General features: G+C 36.5%; 1 protein-coding gene across 1 annotated transcript; it reads left to right on the top strand.

Moving 5' to 3' along the window:
- Positions 1-23,947, top strand: LOC146659351 (cell adhesion molecule CEACAM5-like). Its single transcript, XM_085424187.1, is given in 14 exon segments — positions 1-46; positions 374-700; positions 1,228-1,506; positions 1,784-2,050; positions 14,506-14,784; positions 15,551-15,817; positions 16,780-17,052; positions 17,207-17,229; positions 17,232-17,466; positions 18,287-18,392; positions 18,483-18,562; positions 21,695-21,916; positions 22,049-22,315; positions 23,826-23,947. Coding segments are annotated over 14 exon segments (2,793 nt in total).
- Positions 23,948-25,921: the final 1,974 nt, after the last annotated feature.

Genomic DNA, 25,921 nt, shown 5'->3' with positions numbered 1-25,921 from the left:
ATGGCTTTGTTACTACAGCTTCTTATTGTCTTAGTGGCATTTGCAGGTAAGTCTCAAAAATTATGATGTTCAGTAGAACTTATTGTCTCTTTACAAAAGGTTATATTTTCCTTTGGATGTTTGCCAAAGACTTAGAGCAGCAGCAATTCACTGAAAGCAACAGCTGGTTAACTGTTTTAATAACCACACGTTTACTGTGTGAGTTCCTGAAACTCGATCAGAAATATGTGCGGTATTATCTGGAAAAGCTCAACCTCTAATGAAAATAAGGTGAACTCCGCAGCTTTGCTGTATTTCATTGCATTTATTCCACAATTGTTTTATTTGTTTGACTGACATATGTTTTATGTACTTTTCTATTTGTCTCCTGCAGTTTTCACTGAAGGAGCTGGTGTGTTGCCTGATGGTCCACTGAATGCAGCTGTAGGAGAAAAGGTGATGTTCACTACAACACTGACTCCAACAGAAACACAGTTTCTAACTGTGGACTGGAAGTTAAATCTCTCTAAGCTTATAATCATCTCAACTAACTTAGCAAACAATACTGGACCAGAGTATGAAGGTAGGATCACCCTCTTCCCATCTACTGGGTCTCTGGAGCTCAGGAGTCTGACTCGCGATGACATTGGAGAATACAGTGTTAGCATTATACAAGCTGATGGCACAAGCCATGTTGGACATACAACTTTGGAGATACACGGTGAGCAGATCTTGAAATCCAACAGTGTAATTGTTTCTGCAATATTTAAACAAGTTTACATTATATTAAACGTGCAAAAATACCTGGAATTATTAGTACATTTTTGTTATGTGTTGTTCTGCATTCTTGCAATAATTTGTGATATTATTCAGATTGTGATATTACAAACTTTACAAAGTGGCTGTAAGAAACTGAATGGCTTATTTAAATGTAGTATTGACCAGCATATTGTAAAGATTAGTCTGAGGACTCCATTTGTCTAATTTACTCTGTGCAGAATAGTCACTTAAAGGCAGCAGATATTTAAATTATGAGAATGAAAGTATTTCAAGGTTTTGATTGGTACAGTACTTCTTTAATTGTTTTAATGATAAATATATTTTTGCTTATTTCTTCTTTTGAGGTTATTTATATAATATACAATCCTTGTCATGACATGGTTTAGCTAGAATTGGATTTCAATCATTTTAATGCTTACTTTCTATTGTTGATGCCAACAATGAAACTATTTTGTTTTTCTTTCACAGAGAAAGTCTCCAATGTGTTGGTAACTTCCAGCAGCACAGACTTGGTTGAGTTCAGTGGTTCTATCTCTCTGTCCTGCTCTGCCTCTGGATCCTCTCTCTCTTTCCTCTGGTTGAACGGCAGCTCTGAGGTTACAGCAAGTGACAGAGTTCAGCTCACTGATGGAGACTCTAATCTGACTATAATCAATGTGACCCACTTTGACCAGGGACCATTCAGGTGTAATGCGTCCAATCCTTTTAGTAATGGCACCAGTGATCCAGTAAACCTCTCCATCAGCTGTGAGTTACTAAAGTAAATGCTCAGTAATTTATCTGAAAACATCTGCACACAAACATCATAGATGTTAGTGTGATATCATTTAAGATTTCAGAATATTAGATGTGTCTGATAAGCAAATAAAAAGATGGATGGATAAGGTGTTTGTTTTTTTCTGGTAACCTAATGTGGAGTCATGTAGTTGTGTTAAATAATTTCTTTTAACAAAGGAAAAATGAATGTAATATACTTATACATTTTTTATACAATAAAAATTTTCTCTGTTCCTTCTACATTTAGATGGCCCAGAAAATATAAATTTGATCTTATCTCCATCACAAGGATACTTTGCTGTGGGGTCAGACATCAGCCTCACCTGCTCAGTTGGATCCAGACCTCCTGCCCAGTTTAACTGGTTTCTGAATGGAGATCAGCTGCCTGATACTGGATCAGAGCTCAGACTGATGAATGTTCATATGAGTCAAAGTGGAAACTACAGATGTCAGGCCTTTAACAACAAAACTCTGAGATCTCAAACATCTCAGCCTTCAACCATCACTGTGCTGGGTAAGTCTGATTTACTGTTAAAAATGTATGATTTACGCATTCTCTGCAACTACTTTGCTCAGATAATACTTTCATATATTTAAAAAAAACATTTGTGGTGGAAAAATGAAAGGAGAAAACTTCTGATATTTTTTCTCATGCAGAAGAGATAAATAGCTCGTAGGAAAAGAAACTCGGGTAGAACGAAGAATTTACAACACAAACAAAATACATTGAGCTATACACGAGTAGCCTAACATTACAACATTTTGTGTAAGCCACCAAAAACGTTAAAAAGCCTTTAGTTCATTTCTGACGTCTCAGAGCATTGCCAGTCATCATTGCTACAACATAGTTAAGCTAAAGAACCATATCATCAGGATGTAACGATAAAGAGTAATAATATTTAGCAATACTCAGCTTTACATGTTTTGACACAGGATCACACAGTCTTGTTCTGTCTTGTCAGCATCACCAGCAAGCAGATAAACCTGTCTTTCATCTGTTAGTTTCTAACCTGTATGTGCATTTTCTTTCTTAAAAATCTGTCTCTTGGCAAACAGAGAAAATATCAGGTGCTTCAATCTTGCTTAAATCTTCAACAAACCTGCCAGCTGTGGGGACTTCTGTCAGCTTAACCTGTGAGGCTTCTGGCTCAGTCTTTACAAGAAACTGGATGAAGGATGGCTCCAAACTGACCCTGACTGACAACATGACCCTTTCTGACAATAACAGAGTTTTGACTTTTAACATTTTGAAGAAGAAAGACGAAGGAGAATATTTTTGTAATATCAGCAACCCTGTCAGCAGTGATGGAGTTAAATATGTTCTGATTTTTAACTGTAAGTAACATGCTGTTCAGTTTACACTGTTCACACGTATGGTCATACAATATTGAACTACAATATTGGCACCACGGACAACATATTTAATCAAGCAATGTATTTTTTTTTTTAAATGCAATGAACACATTTATTGTTTGTATTACTTTACTATGTAGATGGACCAGAAAATGTTCAAATTGGAGCTCCAAAAAAGATCCATATCAATATCAAAGACACCTTAAATTTGACTTCTATCCAGCTGTTCATGTTCATTCATTTTCAATAGTGCTCATTCCTTTAGGGGAATGAGTTGTTCCCAAGCCAGCCAAGTGATATAATCTCTCCAGTGAGTCCTGGGTCTTGCCCCAGGCCTCCTCCAGTAGGACAAGCCCAAAACCTTTTTCCTACGTGGCATCAATGAGGCATCCTATTCAAATGCTCATTTCTTTTAATGCTTATTTCTGCTGCTTGTATCATTGAGGATGTCCTAAAATGTACACCGTACAAGAGTTTGTGATCATAGATAAGGATAGAAAGGCTGAATGAATGGTAAATCATCACCTTCCCTTTCACACTCAGCTCTCTCTTTACCCCTGCAGACCATACAGTGTCCACATCTCTGTGGATGCTGCGTGGATTCAGTCTGAGATTCAAGATTCAGATTTGAAGATGCTGATTCTCATTCATACTAAGCTACGAATAGCTCCAGTGCAAGATGGAGGTCAATAGCTGATGAATACAGCAGAGCCACATCCTCCACAAAAAACAAACATGAAATCCTGAAGCCACCAAAGTGGAACACCCCCCACAGGATCTCCTAGTGGATGCAGGATAGTCCAAGGACCTTGTAGTCACTGCTCAATGCAGCCAGCTCAGCAATGGTGGTGTGGAGCATGGTCCGCTTTGACTCAATGTTTCCAGCCTAAATTGTAACGCAATCAAAGCTCTACTAGAGGGGAGAATTCAAGATCTTGTGGACTAGGAACTCTGCCAGATGTTCATAGCACGCCCTCACTATACTAGATGAGAGGAAGCAGTACCTGGTTAGTTAAAAATATTGTAGTATAATAATATATAATAAGCTCAAATTATTCATGTCTATTTTTAAAAAATGTTATTTTCCATTACCTACTCCTCCATAATGTTTCTGTAATCAATGTAAACATCTATCATGCCACCCATATCTGATTTGTACTGCACTACAAACTTCTTAAAGTAGATTTAAAAGAACAAGGAAAACAAAATGTAATTTATTAAAAATTATAATACTATTGCCTTTAAAGTAACTACTGCCAGAGAGTGAGCTGCAATGCACTCTCCGAGTGCTTCTTCTTATTTATTCCTCATAGATGTTGTCAGAATCCATTACCCAGGACCAATTTGCCTTGGGGGACCCTACCAAGGGCAAATTCCCCCCAACAACATAGCACCTGAAATCTCTGGAACATACAAGCTGCAGTAAGGTGGAAATTTACAGAGGGGTTAAATTTGACCTGCTCTTCTAAATCCACACAATCTGATTGACTTCATTCTTTAATGGGACAGATTATTAACAATAAGGTTGACTACATAAAAATAGAGGTTTTTGTGCTCCAGTCTCTCTTTTCTGAGAGAAGGAAGCACACCTTTAAAACGTGGAATAATGTAACTGTGAGAGCATCATCATGAGCAGTGTATGGTTTTACTGTGACAGGTACCTGTGTGCACTGATACTGTTGGATGTTGCAGTGTGCGTATAGTATGGTACCACTGATAGTTTAAATGATGTACGTTTCCTGGAGTTTTAATGTTTTCTATGAACTAAATTTTGGAAATGTATCCTAACACTTAACTACCCTTTATCAAAACATGAATCTTCAGCAAATATTTGCTGAAACTACACAGTGAATTCATCATTTTGACAAATACAAGTGCTCTCCAGACAAAGACAGCAATGCACTGACCAAAAGTCCTCTGAAACCTGTTCAATTATGAAAATAAACAAAGAGAGAAATTATTGGAAAGTTTTGAGATGGTGAGACAACTTTGTGTCATCTTTATTTTATCTCTATTTGAACTTCCCCAGATCAATCATCAGAATGTGCTGCAGGTTGTATCGCTGGAATTGTAATCGCATGTTTTGCCATCGTTGCTGTTGCTTGTGGTGTAGGATACTACTTTTATAGGCGAAGGTAGGTGGATCATTTCTCAATGGTTTTATTACTCTTGAAATCTGTGTGTTCAGTCCACTTCTAAACACCTTTGGTACATAAGCGTAACTTATCAGTGTTACATGTAATTCATTTAACATCATATCATTTCATGAAATAACCACAGAGGTGCAAGTATTTCAGTGCACTGTTTGTTTAAACAAACAAGTCTTTGTCATTTATCATTAAGGTTGGATTTAAATAAATGTAAATGTTTAGTGTTACAGTTTTGTGTAACTTTGTGGACAGACTTTGATAATGCTTCATTTATTATATTTAGAACCAACAAAAATCCACAGACACAAAATACAGGTGAGTAATATTTTAATATACATTTAACTTGTACATCTTTAATAGCAAAATAAAGAAAGTATAAATAAAATTACTGTATCAAAATCTGTTATTTTTGACCAGGAGAACATGTGTATGAGAACACTTAACCAGATGACAAGAAAATTTGAGCTCTTTGTTTACATTTCCATTTTAAGGTAAGTATTAAATTCACTGTTGTGCTTTATTAAGAAAGAATACCTTATACAATGAAGAAAAGAGTGAAAGATTTTTTTCTCTGTATAAAAATCTGTCATTTTTCCATTATTGTTAAAAGTTAATGTCCACTTGCATGCAGTTTATAAACTGTTTACTAGAATAAGTTGTATATTTTTTCTTGTCCTGCAGATGAAACATTTGTGAAGCCTCTATCTGCTCCAGGAAGACAAAAGGTTTTGTTTTTTTGTTAGTTTGTTGGTTGTAATATTTTTTTGGTCATTATGAAAATATTTTAACAGAACATATGAAGATTGTTTATAAATTATTAGTCTACAACAATAAATATTAAGGTTTTCTGACATTTGAATTATGTAGTTGCTACTATTTTGATAAAGCTCTGTGTCTTCTTATTGATCATTAAATGTAAAATAAATACAACTAATACACAGAAGTTGTAGCCCTTGCTCTTACTTCAGTTTATCACTCATAAATGTGGTCCTGTATGTTTTAATGCTGAACTCGATCTACATGTTGTAAAAATCTGGATGATTACACAAAGACCTTGTGCTGTCTGAAGACACTGAGAAAAGCAGTACTGTCAAATTTTATCCTGAATATTTAACTACCCCTGAGGTTTCTGGACTGGTGCAGCAGATTACTTAATGTTCCAAGGACATTGTTAAAAATTGGATCCAAGTCATCTTCTTCTTCTCTACTCTTCTTCTAGCTGCTGTCTTTCAAGTCAAGTATCTGCCTCCATCTCACCCTATCTCTAGAGTCTCACTTTATCCCTTTTGTCAATATTTCGGTACATGTACAGGACATACAGGAGAATCAAAATGCTGTTGGTGGGAATGGTTGCATTAATGTGCCAAAGACTTTCAGCATCATTAAAAGAATTTAACTTCTGTGTGAGAGTGTGTTGGGGGGTAGGGGGGTAGGTGGGAAGCAGTAAAGAGTTCAGTCTTCTGACAGCCTCGTGAATGGAGCTATTCAAGAGTTTAGTGGAGTGGAGGAGAGATTAGGCCTTCTTGGACACAGCAGCACAGTAGATGTTCAGTTGGGTATGCTGGGAATGACTGTTCCTGAAATCTGCCATAATCCCTTTGGTTTTTTCCACATTCAGGAAAAGGTGTTACTCTTGGAACCTAGAAGTTAAAGTTTTCATTCCCAAGTGTCTGAGTTTTTCTATTAGTTGCTGCAGAATGATTGTGTTGAATGCTGAACTGAAATCTACAACTCTTATGAACTTTGGGTCAAATGATATATATATAAACTTTTTTTTTCCAAATCAGGTAAACCCCTTAATTGTATTAAAACTCTTAACATAGTGTTGTTGGCAGCAGCACTACTACACCAAACAAAAGAAGGTTTCTCACAAACTCTCACAAACTAAGCAAGTGACCTGAAGGCCCAGAGATTATTGTTTTACATTGTTTTATTTACTGTTATATTGTTTTTATATTCCAATTTCCTGTGTTGTAAAGCACTTTGTGATTTTTATCTGTGAAAAGCGCTATATGAATACATTTTACTTACTTTTACTTACTTATATAAAGGTCTGGATGACCTCTAATTTCCTGCTTTTAAATTTACCTGAAATTAAGGTTGTTTGACTCTAAAAACCCTAAAAAAAACCTCTTAAAAAACATGGTGCCTAGCCAGATACTTTGGATGGCATTGGCCTCCAATAACACTGTGTGGAATTACCAGATACGTCCTTCATATTAAACAAATGTGTAGAACAGCTTTCTTGCATTTGCACTATATCTCTAAAGTTAGAAACATCCTGTCTCAGAATGATTCTATGAAGATTATGGAGAAAGGACAGCAGCTTTGATCATGTCCAGTCTAATAAATAAGGTGAGCTGAGAGGAGAGTTTTCTTTCTTGTTTTTGTACATCTCTAATAATGCATAACACATTCTGTACAAAAGAGTTTGAAAACTGATTAAAAAAACTATAATAAATGCAATGAACTTTTATACATTTAGGTCTTACTGATAACCAATATAAAGACGAGGCTGGAGGCACCACAGAGTTTGGATACTTTGTAAACAAAGCTTAAACTAAGTTCTAAATTTAATATATGACATTATTGAGTCATTTTACCTGAGTAGATATTCAACATGATGTCAGAGAAATGAAACATTTTTTTAGTGGTCTTTTACTGCAACTTTTAAGCTTTTATAAAATTATAGTTCTACTTTGTGTTTTTAAGCTAAATATAATATAATACAAACCTTTGAAAAAGCCTCAACATAACATAATTTAGATGGACTTCAATGAAATATTTTAATGCTTATCTTCAGCCTCGTTGTTAGCTGATATCAACGATGAAACCATTTTACCACTTCTTTTACAGAGTCACTCTGCCCCTTTGACTTTCCTCTGATTGAACAGTTACAGTCATTTAGGAACTTAGACTCCATTAAAACTCGGATGGCTGACAACTTCCTCCAGTTTTAATGATCAAAAAACTGAAGTCCTTGTTTGTTCCCCTGACAGATTTACGTCTAAGGTAATGAAAGCTCTGGGTTTTATTGTAAAATTTCACTAAATCATCTCTCAGTAACATCAGTCTCTTTTATCACATAAGAAATATTGCTAAGTTAAGTCCCATTGTGTCACACTTTGAACTGGAGATTTGTATTCTTGTATTTAATTCACTGTTCATTGGTCTAAGCAAAACCTCCCTGGGACATCAGCAGGTTGTTGAATTTCCAACACTGCTGAGAGGCTTCTGACTACATTTTCTAAGTACTCTCTGTTATGAAACGGCTGTGTGCAGGCAGGACGAGGACCCAAAATGCAGACTCCGGAGACAGAAAGTAACTCAAAACACAGCTTTAATGCTGAACTCAAAAAGGTAACAAAACTAGGAATACAAAATACACTTACACAGACTGGCCACACAGCTAGATGGGGTAGATCATGTTATGGTTCAAAATATTGGGGATGGAGACAAGAGAAAAACCACAATAACAACACTGGTCCGGTCGGGTCGAGTCAAACGATGATTTTAATGATCACACACGTGGGAGATGGAAACTGTATGCAGACAGCCTCTGATCTCAAAATGGTGGAGGATTACTCAAACTCTTATAGCCTCTGGTGCCCCCACCTTATCATAAAAGCCTAAACATTCACATGCTTTCTCTCACACGGCGCCTAAGCTACGACCTTGGCTCCCCGTTTATCTGCTCCTGCTGATTTGGGGCAGAAAACTCCAGTATATTCTGTTCTCTTCTAATCAGACAAATAAGGCGATGACTTTCTGCAAACAATATTTCTTATAACATCATAAAACAATATCATTTATCCACAATAAATCAGCAGTCTAATGTAATGCAAATCAGTTTAACGAATGCAATAGTTATCAGCTTCTTCTAATTCAGGAAAATAATGCAAACTAAAACTACATAATAATTCACAATCTTTAGTTAGGGGTATAACATGGCATAAAATAATATTATAATCTAACAATCACAACACTGACAAACTGAAACACAGGGCTTAAATACATAGAGGGAGCAATCAGGGATTGGGCAATAGGAGGGAAACACAGCTGGGGCAAATTAGGCCTAACGAAACAAGGGAAGCAAAACCAGATACATTAACATAAGACATGGACCTTCAAAATAAAACAGGAAACATAACACAGACTGAACTTAGAGACACAGACTCACAGGCAGGCACTACAACAGAGGGAACAGAGACGTGGGACCAGGGCAGACACTGACACTGACTGGACACGGGGATAAAGCAGACAGGGGAGACAGCAACTAAGGATTACACAGAGACATAAACCATAAGACAGAACTCTTAGAAACCAAAGACTAGAAATGATAAATAATATAATAAACTCAAAACCCTGGGTCAACTACCCAGGCATCCTAACACTCTCATGTCATACGTTTGCCAATCCAGCTACATTGGATACCTCAAAATTTGGGACAGGGGCATCAAAATGTTGAAGATCTGAGCAGTACTAAAAGAAAATGCTTGTGGAACGTCAGTAACATAACTGAGTATAAAAACATCACCTTAGAGAGGCAGACTTATTTAAAGTAACGATGGGCAGACGTTAATCAATTTGAAAAAACTGTGACTGAAAATTGCTGAACATCATCCAGGAAAACTGCCTTCTTCTCTGGGCCAAAGTACTTTAAAACTGGCTTCATAAATGCTGAAAGGTGTTTGCATGTTTTACAGAAACATGTTCTCCATCATGTTACTCCATAATAACATAGCTTCATATATCACCAACTGAAAACATTTTGAGTGTCATGAAGTATAAAATACAGCAAAGAAGAGCCAGGTCTCTTGAGCAGGTAGAATCATATATCAGAAAACATGAGAACACATTCCTCTCCAAAAAGTTCAGAATCTGGTCTCTTCTCTTCCCAGATGTTTACAGACTGTTGTTAAAGATGGGATGCTCCACAGCCAAAACTTTTTAAAGATGTGTTGCTGCCATCAAATTCAAAATGACCTTATTTTTTTAATCATACTTTAAATGGTGCAAATGAAGATTTGTACATCATTATATTTTGTTTTTTATTCATATTTTAAACCATAGCCAACTTTTATGGAATAGGAGATATTTTCCTATTCTATTATTCTATTCCTACTACTACTATTAAATGTTGTTTGGGGGGGAAACCAAAAACTCATATAAATATAGAGGACAACATTTACTGAAACAGGTTATTTATTTATTTGTTTGATTTTTGATTGCTTGTTAACTGTGCAAAAAGAAAATGAGGGGGTGAACATTTAGTAGAAAATTGTGTTGAAGATTAACAAGTTCAGGAAGTTAAACCTTTCAAAATAACACATTTACTTCCTTATGACACCATATATTGAAATTAGCTTTCATGTACTGGTATCAGTAAAGGAAAAGTCAGAGTGAAAGACACCACTTTAGAAATGGAAACATTTCTGAAATACTTCATCATTCTCGGTGCCGTCTCAGGTGAGCTCTCACTGCTTGATGTGGCAGAAAAAAACCTGTTCACACTGACTTTAAAGTTTTACGTCCTCATTTTCCTTTCAATATGTCCTTAAACTCATTTGTTTGGCTAATATTTATATCACTGTTTTCATGAGATATCTGCTGAATATTTCTAGTTCATGTATAATCATTTGAAACCTGGATATTCTACACAGGAATAATAATAATAATAATAATAATAATAATAATAATAATAATAATAATAATCAACTTTATTTATAAAGCACACTTAAAAACCAAGGGTATGCCAAGGTGCTTAACAAGTAACAGAAGGAAGATAATAGAAATAGGACCAAAGCAAGTACTAAGTATGCAAGCAGGTAGCTGTCACTGATACATAGGAAAGCAACAGGTACAGAGCAAACAAGAAATTAAATGAGCATGAAAGTGCATAATATAAAATCATAAAAGAAATATTAACTAGAGGGAAAGGCAAGACTGAATAAGTGGGTTTTTAGTCGTGATTTGAACAGTGCCATGGAATCAGATGCGCAGAGGTCGAGAGGAGGGTATTCCACAGTACCGGGGCAGCCAGAGCAAACGCACGGTCACCCCGGGACTTCAGCCGAGATCTGGGTTGGGTCAGAAGTAGTTGAATGGCAGATCTAAGTGTTCTAGCAGGAGTATGTGATTTGAGAAGTTCACTAAGATAACTTGGCGCTAATTTATTAATAGTTTAGTTAATTAATTGTTAGAATACTCAGATAAGATCAGATAACATGGATCAGTGTCTTAAGGAGCAGGTTTATGTACTGATTAAATGAGATAAAGAGAGCCGTGTTTTCATTCGTTTCTCTAGTAATCCTTAATGCTCCTATTTCTTTCAGTCTTTGAACACTGATTCTTGAATGTTGAAATCACAAGTTGTTTGTTTTGGGTTTGTTTTGTTTTTTGAGTTTTCCTTTTTGTTTTTGTTTCTTTTCTTCTTTTGTAACCCTTTATCTACATCTCCTTGTGAATTTTCCAATGAATTTTAAATACACAAATTTTCTTGTGTCACTTTAATAAATTTTACTTCTCTGCTTTAATCTTCATCAGTGAGGAGACAGAAGTCATGGCAAAAATCTTTTAAATGATACATCTGTGCTTCTGAAGCCTGATTTAAAGCTCAATTAAATGTGATCATTGGAACAGCTTCATCATAAATTGTTTTCTTTTAATTCAACTAGTTTTGTTTTATCACAACATTTCTTTATGTTTAGAGCTCCCTTTACACACAGACAAATAATGGAGGACAGGAATTTTTTAAAACCTGTTTGCCCAGCACGGGGATTTTGAATTCTATAAGATAAAGCCATAAATATGTGTATGTGAGTCTTCTATCAAAAGTTATAGCTATCTTTATGAAGTTGTACAAAAACGCTTTAATTTTTTGATCATCCTAAAAGACTAAAACAGACGGAAACAGCAGCTCAAGCTCTTTTGTTGCAATTGTTTTCTCCTGTTTTTTGGCTGGACAGGGAGCTCAGCCATTGTATTGTTGTTCTTGGGTAGAGAGTTATTGGTTTGTTTTTTAGTTAGAAAGTTGGTGCTTTGTTTGTTGTTTTGGCCTTGGAGACCCTGAAGAAAAGAGCTTCCCTGTGTTCAGTTTTATTTTAGTTGTTTTGTGTAATAAATGTACTTTGCGGCAGTTTATCATTTCTTTTTCACTTTGTTACTCCCCATCCCAGACAACACTTTGTTTTTAAGTGGGGTGTAACAATATCATTGCTCTTTTAGACACTGAATGAAAGCATTTCTGCAAAGGACACTCCTTTGATCCTTCATCATAGCTCCTCCAAAAGCTTCTGAGTACTTGAGATATATTTCTCTAAATTTCAGATGGACAGAGGAGACAGGGTGATACAAATTAGAAAAACAAGAAAAACCTTTGGTCAGGTTTTTTACCTGTTAAGTTTCTTTTGTATCTTCTTTTGGCTCTGTTGTCTGGATTTGTCCCTGCATCTGTCAGTGTCACATCATTGCTTCTTGTAGCAATTTATATATAGTTTTTGCAGGTGAACTTCCAATTAAACACTTAAATAAAAACATTACAGCTATTTTTTTCCATTTTCAAATGCAATGTTTTAATTTAATTTAGTCAAACAAAAATGTCTCCTATATGCTTAATTAAAGGAGCTGGTGTGTTGCCCGATGGTTTTGTTGGATCACTATGACAACAATTCCACACACACCCACACAAAACATCTCCAACTTCACATCCCAGTATTGCCTTTGGAGAGGCAAAGCATGAAATGGACAAGGTGGACCAGCGTGTCTGTTACCCGTTTTGGTGTGATAGTGGTTGATCTTCACGACCAACATCTAGACTCTGGGTTCCTGTCTTGTGTTCTATCACTGCTGTGATGGGTCATTGGAGCCTAATTGCCAAAATAGATCAATTAATTTCTCTCTGACAATAAATCATGTTGAATTCTGTAACTAGCTGTTACAGTACAGAAGGAAAGCTTAATGTGACTGAACAGAATCTGACACAAACATTTAGTAGAAAGGTTTGTTAATGATTAACAAGTTCATGAAGTTTAACCTTTCAGAATAACAACATTACTTCCTTATGACACCATATACTGAATGAACATTCATGTACCGGTATTAGCAAAGGAAAAGGCAAAGAGTGAAGGACTGCTTTGGAAATGGAAACATTTTCTGATGTACTTGTGATATACTTCTTCATTTTTGGGTCCATCTCAGGTGAGCTCTCACTGCTTGATGTGGCAGAAAAAACTGTCTGCTCACACTGACTTTAAAGTTTTACTTTGTTTATTGTTTGTTTTTCACTTTATGAGACATCTGTGGAATACATTTCTAGTTTATGTTTAATCATATGTGACCTTAATATTATAAACAGAAAAAAAATTCCTACTCAGATTACATGGATCAGAGAAGAAGCAGGTTTGTACAAAAGTGTTTTAAATGAGAGTAGGAGAGCAATGCCATGATCCTTATAATTCTCTTGGGGCTTCTCTAGTAATGCTTAGTTTTGTGCAGTATTATCTGGAAAAGCTGAAATTAGGCTTTAATGAAAATAACTCAAACTCTTCAGACCTGCCATATTTCATGCAAATCTTTATATATTCATCAACTGTTTTATATGTTTGAGTAACAACAGCACTTTGCTATTCTTCTCCCGCAGGCTTCACTGAAGGAGCTGGTGTGTTGCCTGATGGTCTGAATGCAGTTGTAGGAGAAACTGTGATCTTCACTACAACACTGTCTCCAACAGAGAAACCGTTTTCATCTGTGAGCTGGAGTTTTAATGTATCTACAACTATAGTAGTCATGATTAACTCAGAAGAAACTATTGCACCTGAGTATGAAGGCAGGATCACCTTCTTCCCATCTACTGCGTCTTTGGAGCTCAGGAGTCTCACTCTGGATGACACTGGAGAATACACTGTTAACATTATACAAGATGGAAAAACCCAGAATGGCCGTATTATTCTGTTGATATATGGTGAGCAGATGTAGAAATTCAACAGCTTAACTGTTTTTGCAATATTTAAACAAGTTTACAATATATTGAACATGTAAAAATACCTGTAATGATTAGTACGTTTATGTAACATCTCTACTCTGCAATAATGCATTCTTGCAATAATTAGTCTATTTCTTAAGACTGTGATAACAAAGACTTTTAAAAAGTGGCTGTAAGAAACTGTATGGCTTATTTATTTTATAAGGTAGTATTGACCCCCGTACTATAAAGAATGAACTGAGAACTCAATTAATCTAATTTATTCTGTTCAGAATAGTCACTTAAAGGGAATTGATATTGTCAGTTATGTGAATTCAAGTATTTGAAGGTTTTGGTTGGTACAGTACTTCTTTTAAGGTTTAATTGTAAATATATTGTTTCTATTTTAGGTTTAGCTGCAATCAGATTTTTTGTAATTTTAATGCTTATTTTCTATTGTTGATGCCAAAAAATACAACTATTTTATTCTTGTTTCTTTCACAGAGAAAGTCTCCAATGTGTTGGTAACTTCCAGCAGCACAGACTTGGTTGAGTTCAGTGGTTCTGTCTCTCTGTCCTGCTCTGCCTCTGGATCCTCTCTCTCTTTCCTCTGGTTGAACGGCAGCTCTGAGGTTACAGCAAGTGACAGAGTTCAGCTCACTGATGGAGGCTCCAGTCTGACTATAGTAAATGTGACCCACTTTGACCAGCGACCATTCAGGTGTCGTGTGTCCAATCCTGTCAGTACTGTTACCAGTGATCCAGTAAACCTCTCCATCAGCTGTGAGTTACTGGGATTTGTTAATTTTTGAAATTATTAGGGGATTTAAATTACAGTTTAAAATACCTAATTTACAGTGCAGTTAGTTTCATTTAGATGGTTTTGTTTTCATACATTAAAGAGTAAGTAGATTTTTTTTATTGTGACATAATGTGGAATGATCTGACTAATAATGTCACAGTTTCACAATAAGCCAAACTGAATGGTATATACTAGAGATGGCACGATACCACTTTTTTATGTCCGATACCAATGTCATAAATTTGGGTATCGGACCAATACGATACGTAATATCGGATCGGTCCATCTCTAGTATATACCAGGGTTGTCATACAAAGCCTGTGGGCCAGAATCAGCCTGACAAAGATTCCCATCTGGCCCATTGGATGGTTTTGGAAAAGGTGAAAGAGGACAGAAATTTTGGGCTATTAACTGTTATTCTTTTTAGGTTTTACACCTTTTTATTTTGACAAAGAACTCCTTCAAGGGCATTCACAATACCCCAAAGTAATTAAATGACAGATTTCTGTAATTTTACACATTACCTCGTACATTTTAAGCCCAGAGTCAAGCCGACAGAGTCTTTAATGTACGTTTCCATACGTTTCATTTCTTTATCATGTGAAAAATCTTAGACACGCTGTTGAAAAAGCTCCTCTTTGTCTTATACTACGACAGCTCATTGATAAATTGTGTAAGTAAACTTCTCTCTCTTTTAAATGTTTCATACAGTAAACATTAAGTTTTCTATGTCCCCTCTACATTTAGATGGCCCAGAAAATATCAATTTGATCTTATCTCCATCACAAGGATACTTTGCTGTGGGGTCAGACATCAGCCTCACCTGCTCGGTTGGATCCAGACCTCCTGCTCAGTTTAAGTGGTTTCTGAATGGAGATCAGCTGCCTGATACTGGATCAGAGCTCAGACTGATGAATGTTAACATGAATAACAGTGGAAACTACAGCTGTCAGGCCTTTAACAACAAAACTCTGAGATCTCAAACATCTGAGCCTTCAGCCATCACTGTGCTGGGTAGGTTTGATTTATTGTCAAAGTGTGTGATTCATGCATATATTTTTTGACTAGAGCTATATTCAGACAATAATTTCACACATATAAAAATATTTGTGGAGATAAACAATACAGAAAAACAATTTTCAAATAAAATGGTTTACTCATATACTACAGGCTTTTGACGTATTTTCTCACGCAGAAAACAAAAGGGGTTGATAGAAAAAAAGAGGATCAGTCAGAGCAAAAAATTTACAACAACATGCTCTTTAGGAAAAACAGGAAAATCTTCTCTGTCCAGACCAGACGATCGTAGACCTAGAAACAGCATTGATACCGTGCAGGACCCTCAAGCTACCGGGTCAATGTTAGAGGACATGAGCTTTTCTGTAATCATGTTATAATCTTACCACCCCTGCATCCAATTCCATACCTGCATAAACCTTCTTATAGAAGTAGCATCCTTGGCACCACAAAAAGTCATAAAAAGTTGTCTGTCTTTGTCAATGTCCTCTTCATTTGCTCACAAAACATCAGTTATATGTAAATAGGGTTAGAAAAAAAGTGTCTGCCTGATATTAGAGTCTTGTACAGTGTTTCCACAAATTCATATCAATTAGTATTAAATTGGTATTGGAGATAAATAGGCAATTTAAATGTGTCCGGCACATTTAAATTTAATATTATACGTCTTGACTTTTAAGGTCAAGTTGTTTGAAAATGTCAAACAATAATAAATGTTTTTAGTTGTAGATAATATAACTAGAATTTAGTGTTAATCATTATCCTGTAAATTATTCTACAGAGAATTACAATACCATATCTCAAGAGTTCTCCTCATCCCTGTGGTTTTGTTTGGTGTTTTTAATCTCATTTTATAGATTTTCCAGTTGTTCTCTTTTATTTCACCATCACTGATTTTTTGCTTTTGTTCTTATTATGATATTACTTATTTTCTAAATCAATTATTTTTTGGCAAACAGAGAAAATATCAGGTGCTTCGGCCAAACCATCGACAAACCTGCCAATTGAGGGAACTTCTGTCAGTTTAACCTGTGAGGCTTTTGGCTCAGTCTTTAAAAGGAACTGGATGAAGGATGGCTCAGATCTGACCCTGACTGACAACATGACCCTTTCTGACAATAACAGAGTGTTGACCTTTGACACTGTGAAGAGGAAAGATGAAGGAGAATATTTATGTAATATCAGCAACCCTGTCAGCAGTGATGAAGCTAAATACATCATGACTGTTAATTGTAAGTAACATCCTGGTCAGTCTACACGTCTTGTTCATGCATACAGTAAAATAATTTCAAACTTTGAATGGTAAAACTAATATGATATGTAGTCTAGTGATGCAGAAATTTAAAAGTAATGAACACATAGATTTTTTTTTTACCTGTTTTTCAGATGGACCAGAAAATGTTCAAATCCAAATGGTCCAAATGAGATAAAAATCAAAGGCACCTTAAAACTGACCTGCTCTGCTGAATCCACACCATCTGCCAGATTCACCTGGTTGTTCAATGGGACAGAGAAACTCACCAATTCAGCTGAGTACATTAAAGAAGAGGTTGAACTTTCTGACAGTGGAAACTACACCTGTCAAGCCTGGAATAATATAACTGAGAGAACATCATCATCAGTGGTGCATGGACTGACTGTAACAGGTATCTGTGTGTGTACATACTCTTTGATGGGACTATTGAAAATTTAACAGGTGGTACATTTGCTCTAGTTTTCTATCTACGGTGTCCCCTAGAGACAAAGCACATGCAAACTCCAAAGCACATACAAACACAACGGAAGTGCTCCAGGACACTACGGGCGGTGTTGAGCTTTTGTTACCTAGTGGCTAAAAAAGCCAGGAAGTACCAATGACCGGATTAGGTGTGTTGCAGTAACAGGTCAATTTAAAATGTAAAAACTATTTGAATACATGAGCGTGGTTGTATCCAACTCCATGTGTTTGCAACAAACTTGCCGTTTATTTTGCAAATCAACCTCAACACTCCCCCTAATGTCCTGGAGCACACCTGTTGTGTTTTGGAGTTTGCATGTGTTTCGCTGTTTACATGTATTTCGCAGTTTGTACGTGCTTTGGAGTCTGCATGTGCTTTGGAGTTTGCACTTTTCAGTTTGTACGTGTTTTTTGAAGTTTATACATGCTTTGTCTCTAGGGGCCATCGTATCTATCAATAAATTTTGGAAGTTTATCTTCAGATAACATAACAGTTGTTTCTAACACCACACTACCCTTTAGCAAGACATTAATCAATTGTCAGCAAATTGTTAACTGAAACCACATAGTGCATCCACCACTTTTCCAAACACAAGTACTTTCGATGCAACAAGAGCACCAATCAAAAGTCCTCTGATCGTTCTAAAATTATAAAAATCAAATAAAGAAAGAAGCTATTGGATGGTTTTGGGATGATAAGACAATTTTGTATAAAAAAGTATTCATTATCTTTACTAATATTTTTCCAGAGAAATCATCAGGATGTGCTGCTGGTTGCATCGCTGGAATAGTAATCGCATGTTGTGTCATCGTCACTGCAGCTGTTGGTGGAGGGTACTACATTTATAAGAAAAAGTAAGTTGAGAATGTATTTGAAAAATCACCAGGAAAACATTTTTCCTTTTTGAATATACATAATAATTGTAATCTTTGAAATATGTCTAGTATTCAGTGGTACGATTCAACAAATGGTTCATATTCTGCAAACAGTCACTTGCTGACGTTCATCTTCTGCTGGTCTCAGAGTAATCACAAAGAAGAATTAATTCTTTTCAGTTCTTGTTTATGTTAATTATGCAGAATAAACACTTTTCATAATTAATTTGTGGATTCCTTGTTAAATTCAAATAAACCTTAGTGTTGCCGTTTTGTGTTGCATTTAATTGCATGATCACATTTTAATAATGCTTCATTTCAAATATTTAGATTCAACAAAAATCCTCAGAAACAAAACACAGGTATGGTATTTTTTTTCTTTTTGAAATCTAAAGTCATCTTCCATGTCTGCTATAGCAAAATAAGGAAATTAGAGAATCAAAATTATTGTTTTAATAGATATCTATATCCACTGTTACAAATCTTTGCTTTCGTAGAACAAGATGAAAATATGTATGAGAACATTTCCATATATGACAAGAAAATATAAAATATAAACTCAGTGATGACCTTCCCTTTTCAAGGTAAGTTTAACATTTATTATCACTGTTATTTAAGAAGGAACAATTTTGATAATTAACAAGAATATTTTCCCATTTCTGTAGATTTTCAGAAGATCTTCACCTGCTGCAGAGAATTAACGTTATAATTTATGTTGTTTTGATATCATATAATGTTAAACAAGCTATGTTAAGATGTTTTAACTAATAGATTATTACTCTCCGTGTAAAATAAATATTAATACTTTCTCTGTAATAAATCTTCTAATATTTGCTACTTTATTTTAAATATATTTAAAACAACCAACACATCACAGTTGTGTCTCTTGTTTTTATATAAACTTATTGCGTATCAGTTACCAAATGTGGTACTATAATTACATGAATTTGCACGTTAATGTTAAAATCTGAATACAAAGTGATGTCCAACGTGTGGACCGAGGCATCTTGTCAGGACTGCAGGTGTTCTGCAGTGATAACAGAAAATCTAGTTTGAAATTATAGTGCTTACAGGTGCATATCTATTTAAATTTATTTAAAGCAGAAATTTATAAAAGCTTCAATTAAAACTGATAACAGGAGTTTGTTAGTTTTACTCATTACTCTGACCTAAAATTACTCCTCTTTGTGTCGCTGTTGCTTTGCATGTAAATCAGTAGCATTAGCAATTTTTAGCCATAAGCCTGTATTGTTTATGTGTTTTGATTAAAAAAGTCAATGAAATACACCACTCTTTCGTTTGTACTTTAATTAGAGTGAAGATGGGCCCCACAGGATTTTCTGGTTTAAGTGGGCAGCAGTTCTTTGGGAATGGCTGTACCCATGTAACCTTTATTTAATACCTTTAATATTTAATATTTAATACCTTTATTTAATCATTGAGACCTTATAAAACCAGAAACTTACACTTTTTGTTTTATATGCTGCATACTCACATGTGGATTTTCTGTGGTTTTGAGGGCAGGATGATGAGTAAAGACATTGGGGAAAGCGGTAAAGCTGTATTTTACTGATCATAATATTTAATTGCCCCTGAGGTTCTACAGTAGTTTCTTCAAACTGTAAACCGCTTAGTGAAAGTGCCGTCACAAAAAAAAAGTCAGAATTGGATGTTGCCTCAAGGGTCGGTTTTAGGCCCTGTACTTTTTAATTTGTATATGCTCCCTCTCGGCGGTGTCATCAGGAGGCATGGAGTGAACTTTCACAGTTACGCTGATGACACTCAGCTGTACATCTCCGTGTCTCCTGATGACACCAGACCAATGGATGCCCTTTTTAACTGTATTTTAGATATAAGATCTTGGATGTCAGAAAACTTTTTACAGCTTAACCAGGACAAAACTGAAGTTTTAATCGTCGGTCCTGAGGCTCAGAGAGAGAAACTCTTGTCTAAATTAGAGGCATTTTCACTATGTCCTTCGCTACAAGTGAAAAACCTGGGTGTTATTTTTGACTCTGAGCTCGGTTTTATCCCACATATTAAACATGTAACCAAAATTGGATTTTATCATCTAAAAAATATAGCCAGAGTCCGCCCTATTCTCTCTCGGGCCAACACGGAGATGTTGATGCATGCTTTTATTACCAGTCGCATTGATTACTGTAATGCCCTGCTCTCTGGTCTTCCTAAAAAGAATATTTCAACTTTACAACTTTTACAAAACTCGGCAGCTCGTGTGCTGACGAAGACCAGAGGGCGGGCCCACATTACACCAGTTTTAGAATCGGTGCACTGGCTCCCCATGTGTTTCAGGATCGATTTTAAAGTTCTTTTATTGGTTTTTAAATGTCTTAATGGTCTTGGGCCTTCTTATCTCTCAGATCTGCTTTTACCATACGAACCCTCGCGGACCCTGAAGTCCTCTGGTACTGGCCTTTTGATTGTCCCTAAAGTCAGGACACATACTCACGGAGAGGCAGCTTTTCAGTGGTATGGTTCTTGTCTGTGGAACGGCCTGCCGGAACAGGCTCAAGACCCACCTTTTTAATTTAGCTTTTACTTAGCGTTTATTTATTTTATGCTTATTTATTCTATCCTGTTATTCTATTATTAATTTAGGCTTTACCTAATATTTATTGATTTTATTCTTATTAATTTTTTAATCTTCTTACTCTATTTATATTTATATTGTATCCCGTTCTTATTTGTTTTATCATTTTACCCTGTACATATCCTATTGTGTCATATCTCCAGTGTTTCCTAGGAGGGCGCTCTCTGCACCGGGGCTGTGATCGACCGTGGCTGCTGGGGCTCTGGGGGTCCTCTCAGCCTGGTTGGGGGGGCTTCTTTGCCTCCCTCCTGCTGTGTGCCCAGCCCAGAGGCTGCGGTCTGTGACCGGCTCCCGGTGCAGACGGCTCCCTGTTATAGTGTTTCCTCACTTGGCACATGCGTACCCAACCCAATTTTACTCTTTAAGTGTGCGTGTGTGTGTGTGTGTGTGTGTGGGGGGGGGGGGGGGGGGGGGGGGGATATGTGTGTATTCACATTGTTTATGTTAATGAGAGTGTGGGGAGTGAGTTGGAGGGTGGGGTGGGGTGGGCTGCTTTTAACCATGTAAAGCACTTTGTGCTACATTTTTTTTTTGTATGAAAAGTGCTTTATAAATAAAGATTGATTGATTGATTGATTGAAGCCTGTAATTTTATTAATCTTGTTATTATTTTCAGTTTTTGCCTCATATTTTATTAATGACAATATCTTTTTTATGTTTCTCGCTGCAGATGGACCAGAAAACATTCATCTGACCCAGTGTCCATACCAAGAATATTACGACGAAGGATCTGACATGAACCTCATCTGTTCAGTTGACTCAGGTCCTGTTCCTGAAATTAAGTGGTTTCTGAATAGAGGCCTGCTCTCTGATGCTGGATCAAAGCTCAGGCTGGTGAACGTTCAGAAGAGTCACAGAGGAAACTACATCTGTCAGGCCTTAAACAGCAGAAGTCAGAGGAATCACACTTCAAGCTGAAACTATAACTGTACTGACATATTTAATCAAATGTTATTAACACAAATGGTTTTGTTTGATAAATAATCAGTAACACCTAACATCGTTTCATTTTCTTTTCTTATAGCTGAAATCTCCAGTGTGGTGCTGACTGCTAACACCACAGATCTGTCAGAGTTCAACAGCTGCATCAGGCTGTCCCGCTCCTGCTCCTCCTTCTTCTGGCTGAACAGCAGCTCTGAGGTCACAGCCAATGCAAGAGTTCAGTTCACTGATGAAGACGCCACTCTCACTATAATCAACATCACCCGCTATGACCTGGGGCCATTCATGTGTTATGTGTTTAATAATTTCAGTAATGACATCAGCAATCTGGTGAAGCTCTCCATCAGCTGTGAGTTATCGTGTCTATTACATAGCTTTTTAAAATTCTTCAGCTTGAATTATAATTACTACAAAAAAATTATCTTTCTTGCTTTCTTGTGTGAACTACTGTTAAATTTTTTGCATCATGTGGTTCATAGTGAATAAATAAATAACTGTATTTAGTTCATTTATGCAGTTCTTCACGTAAAAGTTGATAATTCTGTACTGCTTACCGCTTTTTACCAGGTCGCCAGAAAATATAATTCTGAGGACATCTCCATCAGGAGAATACTACGAGGAAGGATTGAACATCAGGCTGACATGCTGGGCCATCTCCAGACCTTCTGCCCTGTTTTACTGGTTTTTGAATGGTGTTAAGCTCACCCATACTGGACCACAGCTCAGACTCATGCATGTTACATCAGTCAGGCCTTGAATGATGAAACTCAGTGAAATCAACCATCTCAAGCTTCAGTTCAGAGTAAGTTTTTAGTAAGATAAATTGTTACAATATTCGTCCTACATCCCATTTTTATTCCTTTTTCCACCCTCGGCTGCAGTCGCAGATGTGTCGGTGATTTCAAACCACAAAGTTTTGCTGGAGTTCAGCAGTTCTGTCACTCTGTCCTGCTCCTCCTCTGGATCCTCCCTCTCTTCCCTCTGACTGAATGACAGCTCTGAGGTTACAGAAGGTGCCAGAGTTCAGCTCACTGATGGAGGCTCCACTCTCACTATCATCAATGTGACCTGTTATGATCAGGGGCCATTCAGGTGCAATGTGTCCAACAGTATTAGTTATGAAATCAGCCGACCGGTGAATCTTTTCATCCAGTGTGAGTTTATGGCAACAGTACAGCACACCTGCCAGTTATTATCAGACTCTGTACAAATTCCACCTGTTTCTGCAGAAACTATGGCTCTAAAGGTTATATTGAAGCTCATCCTAAAATCTGAGCCCATAAGCCTCATAGACTGTAAATAACATGACCTCTGCTCCAGTGGTGCAAGAGATCCAGACTCTGCAGTATTAAATGGCTCAGGGTTTAATAAATGATCAGTCATCAGACATCCTAGCGGTTTTAAAGCACTGAATGGTCATTATTCACTTTCTGAGTATATCAGCCTGGTCTTACATAAAGAGGAAAATTATTCTATTGTGTGAAACTGAGAACAGTATTGAAACAGATTAAAGACAGCCTGTTATTTTTATCTTATTCAACAAAACAGAAGATACAAAGTATGCAAAGTAAAGCAAAGTATTCATTGCACTGCAATGGGAAACACACAACTTACTGTAATCACATCCTGTTAGATTAAAGAATGAAACAGAGCGAGTGTCGCACCCTGAGCCCACTCACATCTGTGTGTTTGTGAGTCTGAGCTTTGGGGCTTTTTTCTTTTTTTAACCATCTCTATTTCAATAATCAGACATAGTTTGGAAAAACTGAACACAGAAGGTAAGTTATTTGTAGATTAGACTCCAATGATTTATCATAGCAGAAACATTTAAAAGGGTATAGATGCTGGTTTTGGTGAAGATGAAGATGGAGCCTTTGATGTGGCTCTGAGGGACCAGGATGAGACTGAGAGGGGGAGGAGGCGGGTCGCATGGATGAAAGTCAGAAAGAAAGAAGAGCACTTAGACTCTCATGGAGGTTGATTGTCTCGTAGAAGACAACCAACAAAATGACTTGATCAGAGTAATGATGTCAGTAGTGAGTTTGACAGCATGGGAAAATTAATAATGAAAGTAAAAAAGTTAATATAATTTTGTTTTACATTGTAACTTCAAAGGTTTATCTAAATAGTTGATTGACTTTTTAGTCAAAGCAGGCTCACCATATTTTAACAATGGGATTTTTGTTTTTAGAGTAAACAACAAAAATACAACATTTGAAAAGGTTTCTCTTCAGCTCATTCAAATTCTTGTCTTATTCCATTGCAATGGAAAGACTTAATAGCCAATCATAAGTGAATCATTAGCTCTAACATAGCTCTGTTCTGACTCCTTGGCAAAAATGAGTGTGAAGCAGATCCATTCAGAGCTGTACAAGAAATCAGTACAGAACGATTTGTATTCATTTCCCACAAAGGTGAGTCTGAATGTTTCTGCAGACGTAGTTTTCAACATCAATACTGAATCATCCTTTTAATGACTTCTTAACTTCTCCTCCTCAGAATGAAAACAATGAAGAACAGAAAAGAGGACTCGGGTTCTTAGTAACTACATTTTAGAAAAGAATAAATTAATTAATTAATACATGTGTTAAGTGTGCAAAAAGGTCCAAGTAATTAAAATAATTATAAGGTGTTTAAAGAATGTGAGTTTTATTTTTACACCTTGTCTTTATTATAAGACACAGCATGTATCTGTATGTAAATGCATTCCCAATAAAGCTTTTAAAAAGAGTGCCTTTTGTATGATTGCTTCTGTCACAGCTTACTACAGAGGGATAAATACACCTAACTTTACTTGTGAAAATAGGCAAAAACAAAAAACAAAAAAAAAGCAATACAAGTATGAAGTTTTTTCCAGCCTGTATTAAGGCCACCAAATTGAGCACCATTTCAGGTCAGTGGTGCCACGTGAGGCCGCATGCTGCTGGAGGCTGAAGAGCAGTGTCCTGGGTTCAAGCTCAATCCACATCCCTGTGTGTCTTTCCCATCTTTCTCTCTCCCTACTTTTCTATCCATCTTTAACATCACTATCCAACAGGCAAAAAGCCAACAAAACAAAAGACCGTGTTAATGCAGCCTTAGCTTATTGGGAGAATATTTGTAATCTGCAGATGCAAACCAGCAATTTGTGTACCACATTTCCCTGCAGTTGGATCCATTCATCTATCAGTTTTCTTCTGCGTATCCAGTTGAGGGTCAGTTGCCTGTAGAATATCCCAGCTATCATGAGGCAAGAGGGGAGGTACACCCTGGAAATGTCACTAATTTGTCACAGCTTACAAGATACAGAGACAGACAACCATTCACATTTACAGCTATGGCTGTGAATCGCCATTAAAAACCACCATTTAATCTTAACATGCATGTGTCTGGATTGTGGGAGGAAGCCAGAAAGAATCCACACAGGCATAGGGGGGGACCAAACATCAGTGCACAAACTCCACACAGATGAAATTCATCCCATAGCTGTCAAAATGTTTAATCTAAATGGATTAATCTTATAGACTCAGAAACACTACAATGATCAAACGACTTGAGGAAGTGTTGGCTTCGCTTTGCATTCACACTCACACTGATACTGGTCACACTGACAGTGATCACACTGGAGGTGGAGTGGGCTGATTGCAGGACTGATGAGGCACTGTTGACGAAATTTCCTCCCAGTGAGCCGGCATTTTATGGCTGACTGTTGGTTTGAAAGGAAATTGAGTGACTCTGTGAATGCAGTCACCGAGGGGGTTGATTGTACACAAAGAAGACAATTTGTGACCTCCTTTGTGGAGTTTTTGTTTCCCCTCAAAGCTCTTTAAGCATCACCTTATCTAATTTTACAAGCTGTGAGTGTTGATGTTAGATACTGTAACGATAAAGGTGATAAGCTGATTGTAATGCTTTCCAGCCAAATTAATACTCACAATATTGGTCACTTCTTCATCAGATGGTGATGACCACATAC

Source organism: Rhamphochromis longiceps, linkage group LG11 (genome assembly GCF_057381845.1).
Source record: "Rhamphochromis longiceps isolate RC_006_pf linkage group LG11, R_longiceps_female_GT1.1, whole genome shotgun sequence".
NCBI lineage: Eukaryota > Metazoa > Chordata > Actinopteri > Cichliformes > Cichlidae > Rhamphochromis > Rhamphochromis longiceps.
Note: the sequence above shows the minus strand (reverse complement) of the source record. Positions and strands in the feature narration are given on the sequence as shown.